At 47.3% G+C, this 22,983-nt stretch overlaps 2 protein-coding genes across 2 annotated transcripts in view; one reads left to right on the forward strand and one right to left on the reverse strand.

The window, feature by feature from the left end:
* The window catches only part of LOC140421495 (uncharacterized), a 395,230-nt gene that overhangs the window by 199,425 nt on the left and 172,822 nt on the right, over positions 1-22,983 (forward strand). The window lies entirely within an intron of this gene.
* Positions 913-9,358, reverse strand: LOC140418937 (uncharacterized). The gene is made up of 3 exons (XM_072502611.1): positions 9,237-9,358; positions 8,649-8,769; positions 913-2,041 (listed from the first exon to the last, which is right to left on the reverse strand). Exon 3 carries the CDS (start codon positions 1,923-1,925, stop codon positions 1,056-1,058), a length of 870 nt encoding a protein of 289 aa, XP_072358712.1. The 5' UTR covers positions 1,926-2,041; positions 8,649-8,769; positions 9,237-9,358; the 3' UTR covers positions 913-1,055.

Genomic DNA, 22,983 nt, shown 5'->3' on the forward strand with positions numbered 1-22,983 from the left:
AGTAATCCAGTAACCCCACCTAACCTTTTGGACATGAAGGGCAATTTAGCATAGTCAATCCACCTAACCTGCACATCTTTGGAGTGTGGGAGGAAACCGGAGCACCCGGAGGAAACCCATGCAGACACGGGGAGAACTTACAGACTCCGCACAGACAGTGACCCAAGCAGGGAATCGAACCCGGATCCCTGGTGCTGTGAATCAACAGTGCTACCCACTGTGCCTTGCCGCCCTTGCATCCAAGCTCCCGGATTGTCTGTCTTTCTCTCCGGGTAAGATTCTGTTTGTCTCTTGTATTTCACTGTGACAGGGCAGCGACCTGCTTGAAGGGAGTCAAACATGGGAATTCTGGGAAAGATGGGCAAGGATTTGGGAGGTGACAACAAGTTCAAAGAGTTTGGAGAGGAGAGGGAGGTTGAAGATGGAGCAGTAATTTGTAAGGATGGCAGGGTCAAGGGTTTGTTTTATTGAGGGGGTGATGATGGCAGATTTGAAGGACAGAGGGACAGTACCTGAAGAGAGAGAAATGTTGACAATATCCATGGACACAGGGTAGTTGGCTGATCAGTAGCTCAGTGGGAATAGATTCGATGGAGCAGGAGCTGGACCTCATGGACAAGATGAGCTCTGAGAGGGCATGAGGGGAGATGAGCGAGAAACTAGAGAAAGATGTAGGTTCAGGGCTCGGGAAAGGATGACATTTAGAGACAGTTTGGTCCGGTGGGCTCGTGGAAGGGAGGGAAGCAGCAGAGGCAGCTGATCAGATTTACTGAATCTCAGTCACAAAGAAGCTCCACAAGCTCCTCACACTTCTTGTTGGAGGTGAGGATGGAAGAGACAGGGGAGAGCGAGAGTACTTCAAAAGGAACTAACTTGTGACAGAGATATTAAAAAGTTTCAACACACTGCGCATTTAACACAAATCTCATTTATTTGACTTTTAGCCAGAATATTAGCCACTGTAAATGGGCTGGAGTTTGTTATCAGCAGAAAGAGACCCAAATGAACATGGTTCAGTCCTGAATGTGAGCAACAGCAAAATCCAATCACTGTAGTTACTTATGGCCTCGTTGGTGTGTCAGCAGGGCCGATGACTGAGTGAATCTCTTCCCACACTCGGAGCAGGCGAATGGTCTCTCCCCAGTATGAATTCGATAGTGGTTCTGCAGGGTGGATGACTGAGCGAATCCCTTCCCACACTTGGAGCAGATGAATGGCCTCTCCCCAGTGTGAACTCGCTGATGTGCAATGAAGTGAGATGATCGCCTGAACCCAGTCCCGCAGTGAGAGCACCTGAACGGTCTCTCGTCAGTGTGAACACTTTGATGGTGCATCAGTTCGCCAGAACTTTTATAGCACTTCCCGCAGTCTGGACATTGAAACGGTCTCTCATCAGTGTGAACTCGCTGGTGGATCTGCAGAGCGGATGGCTGAGTGAATCTCTTCCCACACTTGGCGCAGACGAATGGCCTCTCCCCAGTGTGAACTCGCTGATGTACAGTTAGGTGAGATGATAGTCTGAACCCAGTCCCGCAGTGAGAGCACCTGAACGGTCTCTCGTCAGTGTGAACACGTTGATGGCACATCAGATCCCCAGATCTTTTATAGCACTTCCCGCAGACTGGACATTGAAACGTTTTCTCATCAGTGTGAACTCGCTGGTGTCTATACAGAGTGGATGGCTGAGTGAATCCCTTCCCACACTTGGAGCAGGTGAATGGTCTATCCCCAGTGTGACTGCGTCGATGAGTTTCCAGCTGGGATGGGTAAGTGAATCCTTTCCCACAGTCCGCACATTTCCACGGTTTCTCCTCAGTGTGACTGCATTTGTGGCTTGTGAGGCCTGATGACTGAGTGAATCCTCGTCCACACACACAACACATGTACGGTTTCTCCCCACTGTGAACGATGCTTTTTCCTTCCATGTTCAAAATCCGCTGATATTCAGGATATGATAAATTGAGGATTCTGTCAGATCCTGATGTGATGCTTGGTTTGAGTTTCCAAACTTTTAAGCCTCCCCTTCGAACACCCTGTGAAACTGATTTAAAACAGAAAATAGGGATTGAGAGAGAATCCACAAAAACACAAAGGCAGGTTGTGAAATTGAGCCGAATGAATCTGGTCATTTGTGGTGCTGGCAGTAGGAAAAAGTGACCATGAAAACGGCTGGATTGTTAAAAGAACATAAGAACTAGGAGCAGGAATAGGCCATCTGGCCCCTCGAGCCTGCTCCACCATTCAATGAGATCATGGCTGATCTTTTGTGGACTCAGCTCCACTTTCCATCCCGAACACCATAAGAAATAGAAAATCGCTTATTGTCACAAGTAGGCTTCAAATGAAGTTACTGTGAAAAGCCCCTCATCGCCACATTCCAGCGCCTGCTCGGGGAGGCTGGTACGGGAATTGAACCATGCTGCTGGCCTGCCTTGGTCTGCTTTCAAAGCCAGCGATTTAGCCCTGTACTAAACCCTTAATCCCTTTATTCTTCAAAAAATTATCTATCTTTATCTTAAAAACATTTAATGAAGGAGCCTCTACTGCTTCACTGGGCAAGGAATTCCATAGATTCACAACCCTTTGGGTGAAGACGTTCCTCCTAAACTCAGTCCTAAATCGGCTTCCCCTTATTTTGAGGCTATGCCCCCTAGTTCTGCTTTCACCCGCCAGTGGAAACAACCTGCCCACATCTATCCTATCTATTCCCTTCATAATTTTATATGTTTCTATAAGATCCCTCCTCATCCTTCTAAATTCCAATGAGTACAGTCCCAATCTACTCAACCTCTCCTCGTAATCCAACCCCTTCAGCTCTGGGATTAACCTAGTGAATCTCCGCTGCACACCCTCCAGTGCCAGTACGTCCTTTCTCAGATAAGGAGACCAAAACTGAACACAATACTCCAGGTGTGGCCTCACTAACACCTTATACAATTGCAGCATAACCTCCCTAGTCTTAAACTCCATCCCTCTCACAATGATGGACAAAATTCCATTTGCCTTCTTAATCACCTGTTGCACCTGTAAACCAACTTTTTGCGACTCATGCACTAGCACACCCAGGTCTCGCTGCACAGCAGCATGTTTTAATATTTTATCATTTAAATAATAATCCTTTTTGCTGAATATTCCTACAAAAATGGATAACCTTACATTGGTCAACATTGTATTCCATCTGCCAGATCCTAGCCCATTCACTTAACCTATCCAAATCCCTCTGGAGACTTCCAGTATCCTCTGCACTTTTTGCTTTACCACTCATCTTAGTGTCATCTGCAAACTTGGACACATTGCCCTTCGTCCCCAAGTCCAAATCATCTATGTAAATTGTGAACAATTGTGGGCCCAACACTGATCCCTGAGGGGCACCACTAGCTACAGATTGCCAACCAGAGAAACACCCATTAATCCCCACTCTTTGCTTTCTATTAATTAACCAATCCTCTATCCATGCTCCTACTTTACCCTTAATGCCATGCATCTTTATCTTATGCAGCAACCTTTTGTGTGGCACCTTGTCAAAGACTTTCTGGAAATCCAGATATACCACATCCATTGGCTCCCCGTTATCTACCGCACTGGTAATGTCCTCAAAAGATTCCACTAAATTAGTTAGGCACGGCCTGCCCTTTATGAACCCATGCTGCGTCTGCCCAATGGGACAATTTCCATCCAGATGCCTTGTTATTTCTTCCTTGATGGTAGATTCCAGCATCTTCTCTGCTACCGAAGTTAAGCTCACTGGCCTATAATTACCCGCTTTCTGCCTACCTCCTATTTAAAACAGTGGTGTCACGTTTGCTAATTTCCAATGTGCTGGGTCCATCTCAGAGTCGAGTGAATTTTGGTAACTTATCACTAGTGCATTTGCAATTTCCCTAGCTGTTTCTTTTAGCACTCTGGGATGCATCCCATCAGGGCCAGGAGACTAGTCTACCTTTAGCCCCATTAGCTTGCCCATCACTACCTCCTGAGTGATAACAATCATCTCATGGTCCTCACCTGTCATAACTTCATTTCTATCAGTCACTGGCATGTTATTTGTGTCTTCCACTGTGAAGACCGACCTAAAAAAACCTGTTCAGTTCCTCAGCCTTTTCCTCATCTCCCATTATTAAATCTCCCTTCTCATCCTCTAAAGGACCAGTATTTATCTTAGCCACTCTTTTTTGATTTATATATTTGTAGAAACTTTTACTATCTGTTTTTATATTCTGAGCAAGTTTACTCTCATAATCTATCTTACTCTTCTTTCTAGCTTTTTTAGTAGCTTTCTGTTGCCCTGTAAAGATTTCCCAGTCCTCTAGACTTCCACTAATCTTTGCCGCTTTGTATGCTTTTTCCTTCAATTTCATACTCTCCCTTATTTCCTTAGAACTCAACGGTCAATGTTCCCTCTTTCTACCATCCTTGCTTTTTGTTGGTATATACCTTTGCTGGGTATTGTGAAAAATTGCTTGGAAGGTTCTCCACTATTCCTCAACTGTTTCACCATAAAGTCTTTGCTCCCAGTCTACCTTAGCTCTCATCCCATTGTAATCTCCTTTGTTTAAGCACAAAACACTAGTGTTTGATTTTACCTTCTCACCCTCAATCTGTATTTTAAATTCCACCATATTGTGATCGCTCCTTCCGAGAGGATCCCTAACTATGAGATCCTGAATCAATCTTGTCTCATTACACAGGACCAGATCTAGGATCGCTTGTTCCCTCGCAGGTTCCATTACATACTGTTCTAGGAAACTATCGCGGATACATTCTATAAACTCCTCCTCAAGGCTGCCTTGACCAACCTGGTTAAACCAATCGACATGTAGATTAAAATCTCCCAAGATAACTGCTGTACCATGTCTACATGCATCAGTTATTTCTTTGTTTATTGCCTGCCCCACCATAATGTTACTATTTGGTGGCCGAAAGACTACTCCTATCAGTGACTTTTTCGCCTTACTATTCCTGATTTCCACCCAAACGGATTTAACCTTATCCTCCATAGCACCGATATCATCCCTTACTATTGCCCGGATGTCATCCTTAAATAACAGAGCTACACCACCTCCTTTACCATCCACTCTGTCCTTCCAAATAGTTTGATACCCTCAGATATTTAACTCCCAGTCAAGACCATCCTTTAACCATGTTTCAGTAATGGCCACTAAATCATAGTCATTCACGATGATTTGTGCTATTTACCTTCTTCCGAATACTACGAGCATTCAGGTAAAGTACACTTATGTTGCCTTTAATACCTGTTTTGAATCTTAACACCTCGATCAGTAACCTCTCCCAAGTTATATTTCCTCTTAACTTTTCTCCTAATTTTCCTTGTCGTTGAACCCATATCTTCATGTAACAACCTGCTGCGTCGCTTACCATTTACGTTTTTACTTCCCGTTTTATTCCTTTTAGTATTACTGGGCCTATTCACTGAGCTCCCCTCAGTCACTGTACCTTCTGTCGCCCTTTTTGATTTTTGACTATGGCTTCTCTGCCTTACACTTTCCCCCTTACTGTATTTTGTTTCTGTCCCTGTTTTACTACCTTCCGATTTCCTGCATCGGTTCCCATCCCCCTGCCGCATTAGTTTAAACCCTCCCCAACAGCTCTAGCAATGGTGTCCCCCTAGGACATCAGTTCCAGTCCTGTCCAGGAGCGGACCGTCCGGTTTGTACCGGTCCCACCCCCCCCCAGAACCGGTACCAATACCCCAGGAATTTGAATTCCTCCCTCGTGCACCATCTCTCGAGCCACGCATTCATCCTATCTATCCTGACATTCCTACTCTGACTATCATGTGGGACTGGTAGCAATCCTGAGATTACTACCTTTGAGGTCCTACTTTTTAGTTTAACTCCTAACTCCCTTAATTCAGCTTGTAGGACCCCGTCCCATTTTTTACCTATATCGTTGGTGCCTATGTGCACCATGACAACTTGCTGTTCACCTCTCCACCCCCACCCCCCCCAACCCCCCCCCCCCCCCACCCAAGAATGTCCTGCAGCCGCTCCGAGACATCCTTGACCCTTGCACCAGGGAGGCAACATAGCATCCTGGCGTCTCGATTGCGTCCGCAGAACCGCCTGTTCCCCTTACGATTGAGTCCCCTATCACTATAGCCCTGCCATTTTTCTTCCTGCCCCGCTGCACAGCAGAGCCAGCCACGGTGCCATGAACCTGGCTGCTGATGCCTTCCCCTGGTGAGCCATCCCCCTCAACAGTATCCAAAGCGGTATATCTGTTTTGCAGGGAAATGACCACGGGGGACACCTGCACTGTCTTCCTACTCTTGCTGTCTTTTGGTCACCCATTTTCTATCTCCCTCAGTACCAACTCACTAAACGTGCTATCCACGACATCCTCAGCATCGCGGATGCTCCAAAATGAGTACATCTGCAGCTCCAGAGCTGTCATGCGGTCTAACAGGAGCTCTTTGGGAGGAGAGAGAACGAGGTGAAGAGGGATTTTATATATTGACAAGACATATTAAGAGAGTAGTTGGCAAAGTAACTTCGATCTTGAGCTTCATAAACAGTAATATTGATACCGCAACAGAAAAGCTATGCTTCTGGTGGTACGGAGGTTAGCACTGCTACTTCAGAGCGCGAGGGACCCGGGTTCAATTCCGGCCTTGGTGACTGTGTGTGTGGAGTTTGCACTTTCTCACCGTGTCTGCGTGGGTTTCCACCTGGTGCTCAGGTTTCCTCCAACAGTCCAAAGAAGAGCAAGTTAGGTGGATTGGCCTTGATAAATTGCCCCTTAGTGTCCAGGGATGTGTAGGTTAGGTGGGGCTATGGGGTTACAGGGACAGGGTAGGGGTGTGGGCTTAGGCAGGGTGCCCTTTCAGAGAATCAGTGCCGACCTGATGGCATAATGGCCCCCTTCTGCACTGTAGGAATTCTATGGTTCTAATTCTATTCTATGAATCTTTATAAAGCTCTGGTCACCACTCTTCAGGAAGGATCTGAAGGTTCTTGGAGAAAGTGCAGAGGAGATTTCCAAGAATGGTTCCAGCAGAGAAGGTTGAGGGGAGATTTGATTCAGGTACACAAGATTATGCCAGGTTTCCATCGGGTGGACAAAGAAACTCTTGTTTCCATTCACTGGTCGTACAAGCAGTTGGGACACAGATTTAAAGTTTTGGGTAAAACCTGGATTGAACTAAATAAGATCCTGAGGGGTCTTGACAGGGTGGATGTGGAGAGGATGTTTCCTCTTGTGGGAGAATCTGGAACAAGGGGGTCAAGGTTGCAAAATAATGGGGCACCCATTTCAGATGGGGATAATGATTTTTTTCTCTTGAGGGATGGAAGACAGGGGGTGGCACAGTGGTTAGCACTGCTGCCTCACAGCACCAGGGACACAGGTTCACGTCCGACCCTGGGTGACTCTGTGGAGTTTGCACGTTCTCATCGTGTCTGTGTGGGTATCCTCGGGGTGCTCCGGTTTCCTCACACAGTTCAAAGATTTGCAGGTTAGGTGCTAAATTGCCCCTTCATCTCCAACGATGTGCACATTGGGTGGGATATGTGGATGGGGTAGGGTGGGATGGGTGGGGTGTTTTTTCAGAGGGTTAGTGCTGACTTGGGCTCCTTCTGCATTGTAGGGATTCTGTGACTTAGAACTTGTGTCCTTAAAATGCAGTGGAAGTCAAGCTCTTGAATATTTTTAAGGCAGAGATGGATAGCTTCTTGATAAGCAAAGGGGTGAAAGATTATCGGGGTCGGCAGGAATGTGGAGTTGAGGTTAAAATTATTGAATGATGGAGCAGGCTCAAGGGGCCAACTCCTAGTTTGTGTGTTAGGAGCAGGCTCAAGGGGCGACTCCTACTCTGTATGCAAGGAGCAGGTTCGAGAGACCGACTCCTGATGTGTATGTAAGGAGCAGGGTCGAGGGGCCAAGTGGCCTGCTTCTACTTTGTATGGAAACATGCAGGTACAGCAGGCGGTAAAGAAGGCAAACGGTTTGTTGGCCTTCATAGCAAGAGGGTTTGAGTCGAAGAGCAGGGATGTCTTGCTGCAATTATACAGGGCCTTGGTGAGACCACACCTTGGTGTCCTTATCGGAGGAAAAATGATCGACTGTCACAAGTAGGCTTACATGAACACTGCAATAAAGTTCCTGTGAAAAGCCCCTAGTCGCCACACTCTAGCTTCTGTTCAGGTACACTGAGCGAGAATTCAGAACGTCCAATTCACCTCGCAAGCACATGTTTCGGGACTTGTGGGAGGAAACCGGAGCACCTGGAGGAAACCCACGCAGACACATGAAGAATGTGCAGACTCCGCCCATTCAGTGACCCAAGCCGGGAAACAAACCCGGGTCCCTGGCGCTGTGAAACAATGGTGCTAACCACTGTGCTATCGTGCCGATTAGAGAGCTGGCATGGACTCAATGGACCTAATGCTTTTCTCTGTATGATTTGTTTGTGTAATCTAGTTTTGTAATTTAACCCCAGTGGGTGTTCAGATATCACTCAGGTAAATCTGTGCTACACTCCCTCCGAGGTCATTCTACCCTTCCTCAGGTTTGTTGCCCAGAACTGAACACAGTTCTCCAGGTTTGGCCTAACCAGGGTTTGTGAATGTCGGGGCTTTTCCAGTCACACTGAGACCTGAAATCTTCCCTCATAGACAGAACAGACAAACCTTTTACCTTCCACACCCAGATGCTGCTGATATTCAGTTTCTGATGAACCGAGTGACTGTCAGATCGCGATGTGACGTTTGGTTTGCGTTTCCCGTCTGTTAAACGTCCACTTCCAGTATCCTGTAAATTTACAGAAACCTCACTGTCAGTTTAGGATAGAAATTCAAAACATTCTCTCCTCACCAAGTTTGATTAAATGTATTCCTGGAGCTTTGATCACATGACCTGCCCCCATCCTCCAGCCATTAATCGGTCAACACATCCATCCTTGTGACACACTGCCTTCCTCGGCCAATTGGGAAGCAAAAGGACTCATTACCTTACAGGACAGTGATTGACTGTCAGCCAAATAACCTTTACCCCATTTTCAATATTTTTATATCCACTGAAGAGAAATGTTCAAAGAAAATTACATTAAAATCTTCTTTACTGTCGTAATGATTTCCCAGACACGATTCTCACCAAGACAGAAGGTTACATTTGAATTCATTTAAAGTCTATTGAAGACCCTGAAACAATTGTTGGTTGTTGCAAAGTCCCACCTGATGCACTCATGTCCTTCAGTGAAGGAAATCTTCTATCCTTACCTGGTCTGGCCTACATGTGACTCCAGATCCACAGTCAGCTGGTTGACTCTCTGAGATGCTCTCTGAGATACACTCAGTTGAAGGGCAATTAGGGATGGGCAGCAAATGCCGGCTCAGCCAGCGACACCCTCATCCCAAGAACACATAAAGGAAAGTCAGCAGTTAGAAAGGCAAATGCAATGTTCGCATTCATTTCAAGAGAGCTACAATACAGGGCGAATGGGGATGAGAAACATATCAGCCATGATCGAATGGCAGAGCAAACTCCAAAACTCGATGGGCTAAATGGTCTAATTCTGCTTCTTTATCTTTTTTTTAATGAGGGGATCTCATAGAAACATTTGTAAAAAAATTGTTGGTATCCATCCCAGACCTGGATACAGATCAATTGATTCTTGGAGGAGACTTCAATTGTATTCTGGATCCTAAATGGACTGGTCCAAGCTGATTCAACCATTACAAAAACATGAAAAAGGAATGAAAGCAGACAGACACCCGGCATCGACCCTGACACCAGAAACGACAACAGCAAACCCAGCAAAAGATTTTTTTAAACTGTTCCCATCAGTAGATTGTAAAAGGATTACGGGACACAGATTTAAGATTGTGAACAAGATCTACAGGGGAGAAAGAAGGTAGTCATTTTATACAGTGAGTGATAATGATATGGAACTCAATGCTTACACACAAAGGTCGATAATCTCCAGATCCAGATCCTCCCACTCATTGAAACGTCTCCCGACAAAGATGACAAATGCGCATGCGCCCTGGTGCACATCCAATAAAGATGGCGGCCGTTAATCTGAGCCGAACATGAGGAGTTGCAGCTCCGCTCGGTACAAATGGGGTCCCGGAAACTCTTTTCCGAGGATCGCAGCACCGAATGGTGCTGTCAGAATTTGATGTGAGGATTGGTTGTGAGTTTCCTGTCTGCGTATCCCTTTCTAAGCCACTGTGAAAGAAGTTTACAAAGGGATCACTGTCAGTCCAGAAATGAAATTCAGGAAAGATAAAAATTTCTCCTGGTTTGAGTTTGCTGTGTGTAAATCCTCCCCTACTAATCCCCTGTAAAAGGAGTTTCCAAAATTAATCACTATCAGTCCAGGATAGAAATCCACAACATTCTCCCCTCCTGCTTCCTGGTCCAGGATGACCGCTCCCCCCCCCCCCCCCCCCCCCCGGGCGCTGCACAGTGACCCTCTTGTCATCAGCAGTCCCCTGATTTGAGGGTGACATCTACTCAGGGTTATGAATTTCTACCCTGGGTCTTCATGTGGCTGAACAGAGCTGGGACACATGGGACAGGATGTCTAACAAGACAGTGAAATCCGGAGAGCAGGATTTGCTTCCTTTTCTTTCCATCTCTGCCACCGCTTTGCATCATCAATAAGACATTGAGACTCAAGGACTAATCCAGGTTGATGGACAAGTTGTCTCCATTCTGAACAATGGGGAACAAACTCCTCCCACTCATTGAAACATCACCCCTGACAAAGATGACAAACGCGCATGCGCCCTGATGTACATCCAATAAAGATGGCGGCCGTTAACCTGCGCCAAACATGAGGAGCTGCAGCTCCGCTCGGTACAAATGGGGACCCGGAAACTCTTTTCCGAGGATTGCAGCTTACAACAGCTTTTCACAACGTTTTCGCCTACCCCTGCAATCTCTTGCTTCCTCCATATTATGAAGCACATCTTACCAATTTTGGAATTCACGAAGAACGGAGAATTTGGCACTCATCCAAAACTCCATTCATGGTAGCGATGTGAACGGAGAATTACGGCCGTTGTTTCTGTAAGGCTATTACTGGGGTAAAAGAAAAGAAAGAATTTGAATTGTACTTTTGTGTTTGTATTGAGATCTTTCCAACCTTCTTTCTCCAGTATAATATAGTTAATTTTTCTTTGATTCTTAGTATTAAAAGTTAGGGCAGCATGGGAGCACAGTGAGTAGCACAGTTGCTTCACAGCTCCAGGGTTCCAGGTTTGATTCCCGGCTTAGGTCACTGTCTGTGCGGTGTCTGTACGTCCTCCCCTTGTCTCCGTGAGTTTCGTCCGGGTGCTCCCGTTTCCTCCCAGTCAAAAGATGCGCAGTTTAGGTGGATTGGTCATGATCAATTGCCCTGAGTGTCCAAGCTTCTGGGGTTAGGGTGGAGGCGTGGCCTTGAGTGGGGTTCTCTTTCTAAGGGCCGGTGGGCCAAATGGCCTCCTTCAGCACTGTAAATTCAATGAAGATGCCCTTCGACATCGCCATTACCCACACTGCGCATGCTTCAATCACAGCGTGTCCCGCCCCTCATTCACTCCGATTGTTTGGAGGACCAGCCGCCCTGACTCGGTCCTCCAGACCGCCACTCCTCTTCCTATTGGTCAGGAGCTGCCGTCAATCACTCGGGCATTGTGACAGTTTCAGATGGTGAATGCGGCCATAGGCTCAGGCTGACTCGCTGATTGTCCAATAATAATGATGTGGAGATGCCGGCGTTGGACTGGGGTGAGCACAGAACGAAGTCTTACAACACCAGGTTAAAGTCCAACAGGTTTGTTTCGATGTCACTAGCTTTCGGAGCGCTGCTCCTTCCTCAGGTGAATTAAGAGGTCTGTTCCAGAAACACATATATAGACAAATTCAAAGATGCCAAACAATGCTAGGAATGTGACCATTAGCAGGTGATTAAACCTTTACAGATCCAGAGATGGGGTAACCCCAGGTTAAAGAGGTGTGAATTGTCTCAAGCCAGGACAGTTGGTAGGATTTCGCAGGCCAGATGGTGGGGGATGAATGTAATGTGACATGAATCCCAGGTCCCGGTTGAGGCCGTACTCCTGTGTGCGGAACTTGGCTATAAGTTTCTGCTCGGCGATTCTGCGTTGTCGCGGGTCCTGAAGGCCGCCTTGGAGAACGCTTACCCGGAGATCAGAGGCTGAATGCCCTTGACTGCTGAAGTGTTCCCCGACTGGAAGGGAACATTCCTGCCTGGTGATTGTTGCGCGATGTCCGTTCATTCGTTGTCGCAGCGTCTGCATGGTCTCGCCAATGTACCACGCTTCGGGACATCCTTTCCTGCAGCGTATGAGGTAGACAACGTTGGCCGAGTCGCACGAGTATGTACCGCGTACCTAGTGGGTGGTGTTCTCACGTGTAATAGTGGTATCCATGTTGATGATCTGGCACGTCTTGCAGAGATTACCATGACAGGGTTGTGTGGTGTCGTGGTCACTGTTCTGAAGACTGGGTAGTTTGCTGCAAACAATGGTTCGTTTGAGGTTGCACAGTTACCCGCAGATCCGACCAAGGAACACATCCGCCAACTTAACAGACTGATCAAGACCTTGGATCCAGATCTTCAGAGCACCCTACGTGCTCTCATCCCACGTACTCCCCGCATTGGAGATCTCTACTGCCTCCCAAAAATACATAAGGCCAACACACCAGGCCGCCCTATCGTTTCAGGCAATGGGACCCTGTGTGAGAACCTCTCTGGCTACATCGAGGGCATCTTGAAACCCATCGTACAAGGTACACCTAGCTTCTGTCGCGACACGACGGACTTCCTACAGAAACTCAGCACCCATGGACCAGTTGAACCAGGAACATTCCTCGTCACAATGGACGTCTCGGCACTCTACACCAGCATCCCCCATGACGACGGCATTGCTGCAACAGCCTCAGTACTCAACACCGACAAATGCCAATCTCCAGACGCAATTCTGCAACTCATCCGCTTCATTCTGGATCACAACGTCTTCATCTTCGACAACAAGTTCTTCATTCAGATGCACGGAACAGCCATGGGGACCAAATTCGCACCCCAATACGCCAACATCTTCAGGCACAAGTTTGAACAGGACCTACTCACCGCACAGGACCTTCAACCGATGTTATACACCAGATACATCGATGACATTTTTTTCCTTTGGACCCACGGCGAAGAATCACTGAAACGACTACACAATGACATTAATAAGTTCCATCCAACCATCAGACTCACCATGGACTACTCTCCAAAATCAGTTGCATTCTTGGACACACTCGTCTCCATCAAGGACGGTCACCTCAGCACTTCGCTTTACCGCAAACCCACGGATAACCTCATGATGCTCCACTTCTCCAGCTTCCACCCTAAACACATTAAAGAAGCCATCCCCTATGGACAAGCTCTCCGTATACACAGGATCTGCTCAGACGAGGAGGAGCGTAACAGACATCTACAGACGTTGAAAGATGCCCTCGTACGAACGGGATATGGCACTCGACTCATCGATCGACAGTTCCAACACGCCACAGCGAAAAACCGGACCGACCTCCTCAGAAGACAAACATGGGACACAACCGACAGAATACCCTTCGTCATCCAGTACTTCCCCGGAGCGGAGAAACTACGTCATCTTCTTCACAGCCTTCAGCACGTCATTGATGACGATGAACATCTTGCCAAGGTCATCCCCACACCCCCACTACTTGCCTTCAAACAACCGCGCAACCTCAAACGAACCATTGTTTGCAGCAAACTACCCAGTCTTCAGAACAGTAACCACGACACCACACAACCCTGTCATGGTAATCTCTGCAAGACGTGCCAGATCATTGACATGGATACCACTATTACACGTTAGAACACCACCCACCAGGTACGCGGTACATACTCGTGCGACTCGGCCAACGTTGTCTACCTCATACGCTGCAGGAAAGGATGTCCCGAAGCGTGGTACATTGGCGAGACCATGCAGACGCTGCGACAACGAATGAACGGACATCGCGCAACAATCACCAGGCAGGAATGTTCCCTTCCAGTCGGGGAACACTTCAGCAGTCAAGGGCATTCAGCCTCTGATCTCCGGGTAAGCGTTCTCCAAGGCGGCCTTCAGGACCCGCGACAACGCAGAATCGCCGAGCAGAAACTTATAGCCAAGTTCCGCACACATGAGTGCGGCCTCAACCGGGACCTGGGATTCATGTCGCATTACATTCATCCCCCACCATCTGGCCTGCGAAATCCTACCAACTGTCCTGGCTTGAGACAATTCACACCTCTTTAACCTGGGGTTACCCCATCTCTGGATCTGTAAAGATTTAATCACCTGCTAATGGTCGCATTCCTAGCATTGTTTGGCATCTTTGAATTTGTCTATATATGTGTTTCTGGAACAGACCTCTGCATTCACCTGAGGAAGGAGCAGCGCTCCGAAAGCTAGTGACATCGAAACAAACCTGTTGGACTTTAATCTGGTGTTGTAAAACTTCGTACTGTCCAATAATAAGTGAGAGTCACCGGGATCCTGAAGCACCTCCTCTGACACGTCATCAAGGTGGCCCCTCAGCTCCGCTAAACAAAGATGGCGGCCGTGGAACTGGGTCTGACACCCGATAAAAGCTCCGCAGCTGCAAACACTGGACTTGCAAAGTCTTATTCCGGCCTTCTGACCAGCAGGGAGAGTTTATGGCGCCTTCACTCCCTCCCCACCTCGACTCCCGGCTCCATTCCTCCCTCTGCCTTACCGCCCGAAACAACCACTCCCGCACTCGCAGACCTCCGAGCAAAGTGACATTGCGCATGCTCGTTACACCCAACCATGCGTCTGCGCACTGGGCTCCTGTGCAGTGAATAGGGCACATTCACAGCCGCAGTGAATGTTGGGTGATAGCCGCACCATTTTCACCACAAGCAGTAAATACAAAGTAACTTCGTTACCAATTGATAAAAATAATCAAACAAATTATTGTCAATAGGTAATCTGCTATTTTCCATTTCTCAAAATTATTAAATGCTTCTCTCCTGTGGAACAATACAGAACTTAAGGAGTTCTTTCCCCAATGGGTCCTTCCTCTCTCCTCCCCAGAGGATGCAAACTCTTGCTGGATTCAATCCCAGAATCAGTAATTCCTCTATCTTCTTCCTCTTGCTCGTGATACTGAATGTTCAATGTTTTCTAGAATGATCCAGCACAGATGTCACTCGGCACACCATGTCTGTCCTGACCCTGTACAAGAGCTGCCACTTTTCCTGGTTAAATTCCATTTGCCACTGTTCTGCCCACCTGTATCATCCTGTAATTTAAGGCTTTTCTCCTCGCTAGTTACCACACCAACAATTTTCCATCTGCAAACTTATCGATCATAGCTCCACATATTTCAAGACCTCGATTTTATATAATTACTATTGGTGACTGAGGATGCACCAGGATCTCCATCAGCACCTGAACCTGTGCTTCCTTCCTTCGAGAGCTTTAATAGCTCTGGAGAAACAATGCTCACGTTTGGTATGTTGCCTCCCAGGTGCAAGGGTACGTGATGTCTCGGATCGTGTTTTCCGGGTCCTTAGGGGGGAGGGGGAGCAGCCCCAAGTCGTGGTCCACATTGGCACCAACGACATAGGTAGGAAAGGGGACAAGGATGTCAGGCAGGCTTTCAGGGAGCTAGGATGGAAGCTCAGAACTAGAACAAACAGAGTTGTTATCTCTGGGTTGTTGCCCGTGCCACGTGATAGTGAGATGAGGAATAGGGAGAGAGAGCATTTAAACACGTGGCTACAGGGATGGTGCAGGCGGGAGGGTTTCAGATTTTTGGATAACTGGGGCTCTTTCTGGGGAAGGTGGGACCTCTACAGACAGGATGGTCTACATCTGAACCTGAGGGGCACAAATATCCTGGGGGGGAGATTTGTTAGTGCTCTTTGGGGGGGGTTTAAACTAATGCAGCAGGGGCATGGGAACCTGGATTGTAGTTTTAGGGTAAGGGAGAATGAGAGTATAGAGGTCAGGAGCACAGATTTGACGTCGCAGGAGGGGGCCAGCGTTCAGGTAGGTGGTTTGAAGTGTGTCTACTTCAATGCCAGGAGTATACGAAACAAGGTAGGGGAACTGGCAGCGTGGGTTGGTACCTGGGACTTCGATGTTGTGGCCATTTCGGAGACATGGATAGAGCAGGGACAGGAATGGATGTTGCAGGTTCCGGGGTTTAGGTGTTTTAGTAAGCTCAGAGAATGAGGCAAAAGAGGGGGAGGTGTGGCGCTGCTAGTCAAGAGCAGTATTACGGTGGCGGAGAGGATGCTAGATGGGGACTCTTCTTCCGAGGTAGTATTGGCTGAAGCTAGAAACAGGAAAGGAGAGGTCACCCTGTTGGGAGTTTTTTATAGGCCTCCTAATAGTTCTAGGGATGTAGAGGAAAGGATGGCGAAGATGATTCTGGATATGAGCGAAAGTAACAGGGTAGTTATTATGGGAGACTTTAACTTTCCAAATATTGACTGGAAAAGATATAGTTCGAGTACAATAGATGGGTCGTTTTTTGTACAGTGTGTGCAGGAGGGTTTCCTGAAACAATATGTTGACAGGCCAACAAGAGGCGAGGCCACGTTGGATTTGGTTTTGGGTAATGAACCAGGCCAGGTGTTGGATTTGGAGGTTGGAGAGCACTTTGGGGACAGTGACCACAATTCGGTGACGTTTACGTTAATGATGGAAAGGGATAAGTATACACCGCAGGGCAAGAGTTATAGCTGGGGGAAGGGCAATTATGATGCCATTAGACGTGACTTGGGGGGGATAAGGTGGAGAAGTAGGCTGCAAGTGTTGGGCACACTGGATAAGTGGGGCTTGTTCAAGGATCAGCTACTGCGTGTTCTTGATAAGTATGTACCGGTCAGACAGGGAGGAAGGCGTCGAGCGAGGGAACCGTGGTTTACCAGGGAAGTGGAATCTCTTGTTAAGAGGAAGAAGGAGGCCTATGTGAAGATGAAGTGTGAAGTTTCGGTTGGGGCGATGGATAGTTACAAGGTAGCGAGGAAGGATCTAAAGAGAGAGCTAAGACGAGCAAGGAGGGGACATGAGAAGTATTTGGCAGGAAGGATCAAGGAAAACCCAAAAGCTTTCTATAGGTATGTCAGGAATAAGCGAATGACTAGGGAAAGAGTAGGACCAGTCAAGGACAGGGATGGGAAATTGTGTGTGGAGTCTGAAGAGATAGGCGAGATACTAAATGAATATTTTTCGTCAGTATTCACTCAGGAAAAAGATAATGTTGTGGAGGAGAATGCTGAGCCCCAGGCTAATAGAATAGATGGCGTTGAGGTACGTAGGGAAGAGGTGTTGGCAATTCTGGACAGGCTGAAAATAGATAAGTCCCCGGGACCTGATGGGATTTATCCTAGGATTCTATGGGAGGCCAGGGAAGAGATTGCTGGACCTTTGGCTTTGATTTTTATGTCATCATTGGCTACAGGAATAGTGCCAGAGGACTGGAGGACAGCAAATGTGGTCCCTTTGTTCAAAAAGGAGAGCAGAGACAACCCCGGCAACTATAGACCGGTGAGCCTCACGTCTGTAGTGGGTAAAGTCTTGGAGGGGATTATAAGGGACAAGATTTATAATCATCTAGATAGGAATGATATGATCAGGGATAGTCAGCATGGCTTTGTGAAGGGTAGGTCATGCCTCACAAACCTTATTGAGTTCTTTGAGAAGGTGACTGAACAGGTAGACGAGGGTAGAGCAGTTGATGTGGTGTATATGGATTTCAGCAAAGCGTTTGATAAGGTTCCCCACGGTAGGCTATTGCAAAAAATACGGAGGCTGGGGATTAAGGGTGATTTAGAGATGTGGATCAGAAATTGGCTAGCTGAAAGAAGACAGAGGGTGGTGGTTGATGGGAAATGTTCAGAATGGAGTACAGTCACAAGTGGAGTACCACAAGGATCTGTTCTGGGGCCGTTGCTGTTTGTCATTTTTATCAATGACCTAGAGGAAGGCACAGAAGGGTGGGTGAGTAAATTTGCAGATGATACTAAAGTCGGTGGTGTTGTCGATAGTGTGGAAGGATGTAGCAGGTTACAGAGGGATATAGATAAGCTGCAGAGCTGGGCTGAGAGGTGGCAAATGGAGTTTAATGTAGAGAAGTGTGAGGTGATTCACTTTGGAAGGAATAACAGGAATGCGGAATATTTGGCTAATGGTAAAGTTCTTGAAAGTGTGGCTGAGCAGAGGGATCTAGGTGTCCATGTACATAGATCCCTGAAAGTTGCCACCCAGGTTGATAGGATTGTGAAGAAGGCCTATGGAGTGTTGGCCTTTATTGGTAGAGGGATTGAGTTCCGGAGTCGGGAGGTCATGTTGCAGCTGTACAGAACTCTGGTCCGGCCGCATTTGGAGTATTGCGTACAGTTCTGGTCACCGCATTATAGGAAGGACGTGGAGGCTTTGGAGCGGGTGCAGAGGAGATTTACCAGGATGTTGCCTGGTATGGAGGGAAAATCTTATGAGGAAAGGCTGACGGACTTGAGGTTGTTTTCGTTGGAGAGAAGAAGGTTAAGAGGAGACTTAATAGAGGCATACAAAATGATCAGGGGGTTGGATAGGGTGGACAGTGAGAGCCTTCTCCCGCGGATGGATATGGCTGGCACGAGGGGACATAACTTTAAACTGAGGGGTAATAGATATAGGACAGAGGTCAGAGGTAGGTTCTTTACGCAAAGAGTAGTGAGGCCGTGGAATGCCCTACCTGCTACAGTAGTGAACTCGCCAACATTGAGGGCATTTAAAAGTTTATTGGATAAACATATGGATGATAATGGCATAGTGTAGGTTAGATGGCTTTTGTTTCGGTGCAACATCGTGGGCCGAAGGGCCTGTACTGCGCTGTATTGTTCTATGTTCTATGTTCTAATGCTGAAAAAGCTGGTGTTCTGGTTGGCTAATAAGTGGGTGCTGCCTTGCCTGTCTCTGAATTTACTCCACTCCTGTTCGCTCCCCACTTATGTAATACGCATTGACCGTAATGACTGGGAAGAGTTTAGAACATAGAACAGTACAGCACAGTTCAGGCCCTTCGGCCCACGATGTTGTGCCAACCATTTATCCTAATCTCAGATCAACCTAACCTTCAATTTACTGCTGTCCATGTGCCAAAAGTCCCGAATGTTTCTGACTCCACCACCTCTGCTGGCAGTGCATTCCACCCACCCACCACTTTCAGTGTAAAGAACCTACCTCTTACATCTCCCCTATACCTTCCTCCAATCACCTTAAAATTATGTCTCCTTGTGACAGCCATTTCTGTCCTGAGGAAAAGTCTCTGGCTATCCACTCTATCCATGCTTCCCATTATCTTGTACACCTCTATCAAGTCACCTCTTTTCCTTCTTCGCTCCAGTGAGGAAAGCCCTCGCTTACTAAACCTTTCTTCATAAGGAATGCCCTCCAGTCCAGGCAGCATCTTGGTAAATCTCCCCTGTACCCTCTGCAAAGCATTCATATCCTTCCTGTCTTCTATTGGCCAGCCAATTCTGTATCCAGACAGCCACATTTCCCTGTGTCCCCATGCCCCCTAACTTTATGAATGAGCCTACCATGGGGAAACTGTCTCACTGAAATCCATATACACCATATCCACTGCCCGACCTTCATCAACGTGTCTCGTCACATCCTCAAAGAATTCAATGAGGCTTGTGAGGCACGACCTGCCCCTCACAAAGCCATGCTGACTATCTTTAATCAAACTATGGTTTTCTAAATAATCATAAACCCTATCTCTCAGAATCCACTGCAGTACTTTGCTCACCACAGACGTAAGACTGATGGGCCTCTAATTCCCAGGGATTTCCCTATTCCCTTTCTTGAACAGGGTCACAACATTTGCCTCCCTCCAATCATCTGGTACTACTGCAGTGGAGAGCGAGGACGCAAAGATCATCGCCAACGGTGCAGCAATCTCCTCCCTCGCTTCCCGTAGTAACCTTGGGTAAATCCCGTCTGGCACAGGGGACTTATCTATCTTGATGCTTTTCAAATTTTCCAGCACATCCTCCTTCTTAATGTCAACCTGTTCGTGTCTATTAACCTGGTTAACACTGCTCTTATGAGCAAGAAGGTCCCTCTCTCTCGTGAATGCTGAAGCAAAATATTCATTTAGGGCCTCCCCATCTCCTCAGACTCGAGGCACAAGTTCCCTCCACTATCCCTGATCGGTCCTACTCTCACTCTGATCATCCTCTTATTTCTCACATAAGTGTAGAACGCCTTGGGGTTTTCCCTAATCCTTCCCACCAGGGCTTTTTCATGCCCCCTTCTCAGTCCATTTTTGAGTTGCTTCCTGGCTACCTTGTAACCCTCTAGAGCCGTGCTAGATCCTTGCTTCCTCAACCTTACATAAGCTTTGTTCTTCCTCTTGACTAGCAACTCCATTTCACTTGTCATCCAAGACTCATTCACCTTAACATTCCTTCCTCGTCTCAGTGGGACAAAACTATCCAGCATTCGCAGCAAGTGCTCCTTAAACAACCCCCACATTACTGTTGTGCATTTCCCAAGAACAATTGTTCCCACTTTATGCTCCTCAGCTCCTATCGAATAGCTGCCAATCAGTCACTATAGTGACAACATGCCCACCAAACTGCATCATTAGGGCACCATGGTAGCACAGTGGTTAGCACCGTTGCTTCAGAGTCCCAGGTTCCCATGTTCGATTCCCACTTGGGTCACTTTCTGTGCGGAGTCTGTGCATTCTCCCCAAAAGACCTGCTTGTTAGGTGAATTAGTCACCCGAACAGGCGCCAGAGTGTGGTGACTGGGGGATTTTCACAGTAACTTCATTACAGTGATAATGTAAGCCTACGTATGACAATAATAAAGATTATTATTATTACTTTTGAGTTCCAATGCCTCAATGAAGAGGCAGAGAGTAACAGAGAGGGATCTCTGCCAAAGATGTGCGGGTCGAGAAACACCTTCTCCAATCGCAAAAAGACCACAAGAGAAAACACATGACTCTGAGGAGATGTCATCCTCGAAATGAGGAACAGCCAACAACAGAGGAGGAGCAGGTCATGAAGGTGTGACAGTCGATGGGACTGTGTGTTTGAACAGTTCAGCTGGAATGCCATCCTTGCTAGGTGCCTTTCTGCTTGCTCAACAATCAATGGCCTTTCCCAGTTCAAGTGATGAGGATTTCTTGTCCAACTCAACCATGACAGGAAGCTGCAGTCAAAGAGACTGGGAGTAGTCCTTCTCACAGGGGTACAGCTCACAGTCTTGTTCAACCCAGCGGGATATGTGTACATCTGTTGGTGAGAACTTCACCCAAATCCATAATCAGGGCAGCACGGCGGCGCAGTGGTTAGCACCGCTGCCTCACGGCACCGGTCCCTGGTTCGATCCTGGCTCCGAGTCAATCTCCGTGTGGAGTTTGCACATTAGAACATAGAACATTACAGCACAGTACAGGCCCTTCAGCCCTCGATGTTGCGCCGACCTGTGAAACCATTCTAAAGCCCATCTACACTATTCCCTTGTCGTCCATATGTCTACCCAATGACCATTTGAATGCCCTTAGTGTTGGCGAGTCCACTACTGTTGCAGACAGGCATTCCACGCCCTTACTACTCTCTGAATAAAGAACCTAGCTCTGACATCTGTCTTATATCTATCTCCCCTCAATTTAAAGCTATGTCCCCTCGTGCAAGATATCATCATCAGAGGAAAAAGGCTCTCACTGTCCTCCCTATCCAATCCTCTGATCATCTTGTATGCCTCAATTAAGTCACTTCTTAACCTTCTTCTCTCTAACGAAAACAGCCTCAAGTCCCTCAGCCTTTCCTCATAAGATCTTCCCTCCATACCAGGCAACATTCTGGTAAATCCCCTCTGCACCCTTTCCAATGCTTCCACATCCTTCCTATAATGCGGCGACCAGAATTGCATGCAACACTCCAAATGCGGGCGCACCAGAGTTTTGTACGGCTGCAACATGACCCCATGGCTCCGAAACTCAATCCCTCTGCCAATAAAAGCTAACACACCGTACGCCTTCTTAACAACCCTCTCAACCTGAATGGCAACTTTCAGGGATCTATGTACATGGACACCGAGATCTCTCTGCTCATCCACACTGCCAAGAATCTTACCATTAGCCCAGTACTCTGTCTTCCTGTTATTCCTTCCAAAATGAATCACCTCACACTTTTCTGCATTAAACTCCATTTGCCACCTCTCAGCCCAGCGCTGAAGCTTATCTATGTCCCTCTGTAACTTGTAACATCCTTCCGCAGTATCCACAACGCCAACGACTTTAGTGTCGTCTGCAAATTTACTCACCCATCCTTCTATGCCCTCCTCCAGGTCATTTATAAAAATGGCAAACAGCAGCGGCCCCAAAACAGATCCTTGTGGCACACCACTAGTAACTGGACTCCAGTCTGAACACTTCCCATCAACCACCACCCTTTGTCTTCTTCCAGCTAGCCAATTTCTGATCCAAACTGCTAAATCTCCCTGAATCCCATGCTTCCGTATTTTCTGCAGTAGCCTACCGTGGGGAACCTTATCAAACGCTTTATTGAAATCCATATACACCACATCAACTGCTTTACCCTCATCCACCTGTTTGGTCACCTTCTCAAAGAACTCAATAAGGTTTGTGAGGCACGACCTACCCTTCACAAAACCGTGTTCACTATCTCTAATCAAATTATTCCTTTCCAGATGATTATACATCCTATCTCTTACAAACCTTTCCAAGATTTTGCCCACAACAGAAGTAAGGCTCACTGGTCTATAGTTACCGGGGTTGTCTCTACTCCCCTTCTTGAACAAGGGGACAACATTTGCTATCCTCCAGTCTTCTGGCACTATTCCTGTAGACAAAGATGACTTAAAGGTCAAAGCCAAAGGCTCAGCAATCTCCTCCCTAGCTTCCCAGAGAATCCTAGGATAAATCCCATCCGGCATTCTCCCCGTGTTTGCATGCGTTTCG

Source organism: Scyliorhinus torazame, chromosome 5, assembly GCF_047496885.1.
Source record: "Scyliorhinus torazame isolate Kashiwa2021f chromosome 5, sScyTor2.1, whole genome shotgun sequence".
NCBI classification, from domain to species: domain Eukaryota; kingdom Metazoa; phylum Chordata; class Chondrichthyes; order Carcharhiniformes; family Scyliorhinidae; genus Scyliorhinus; species Scyliorhinus torazame.

Bases quoted from the DNA above. Each gene is read 5' to 3' on its own strand.
- LOC140418937 (XM_072502611.1), bottom strand. From the start codon at position 1,925: ATGGAAGGAAAAAGCATCGTTCACAGTGGGGAGAAACCGTACATGTGT.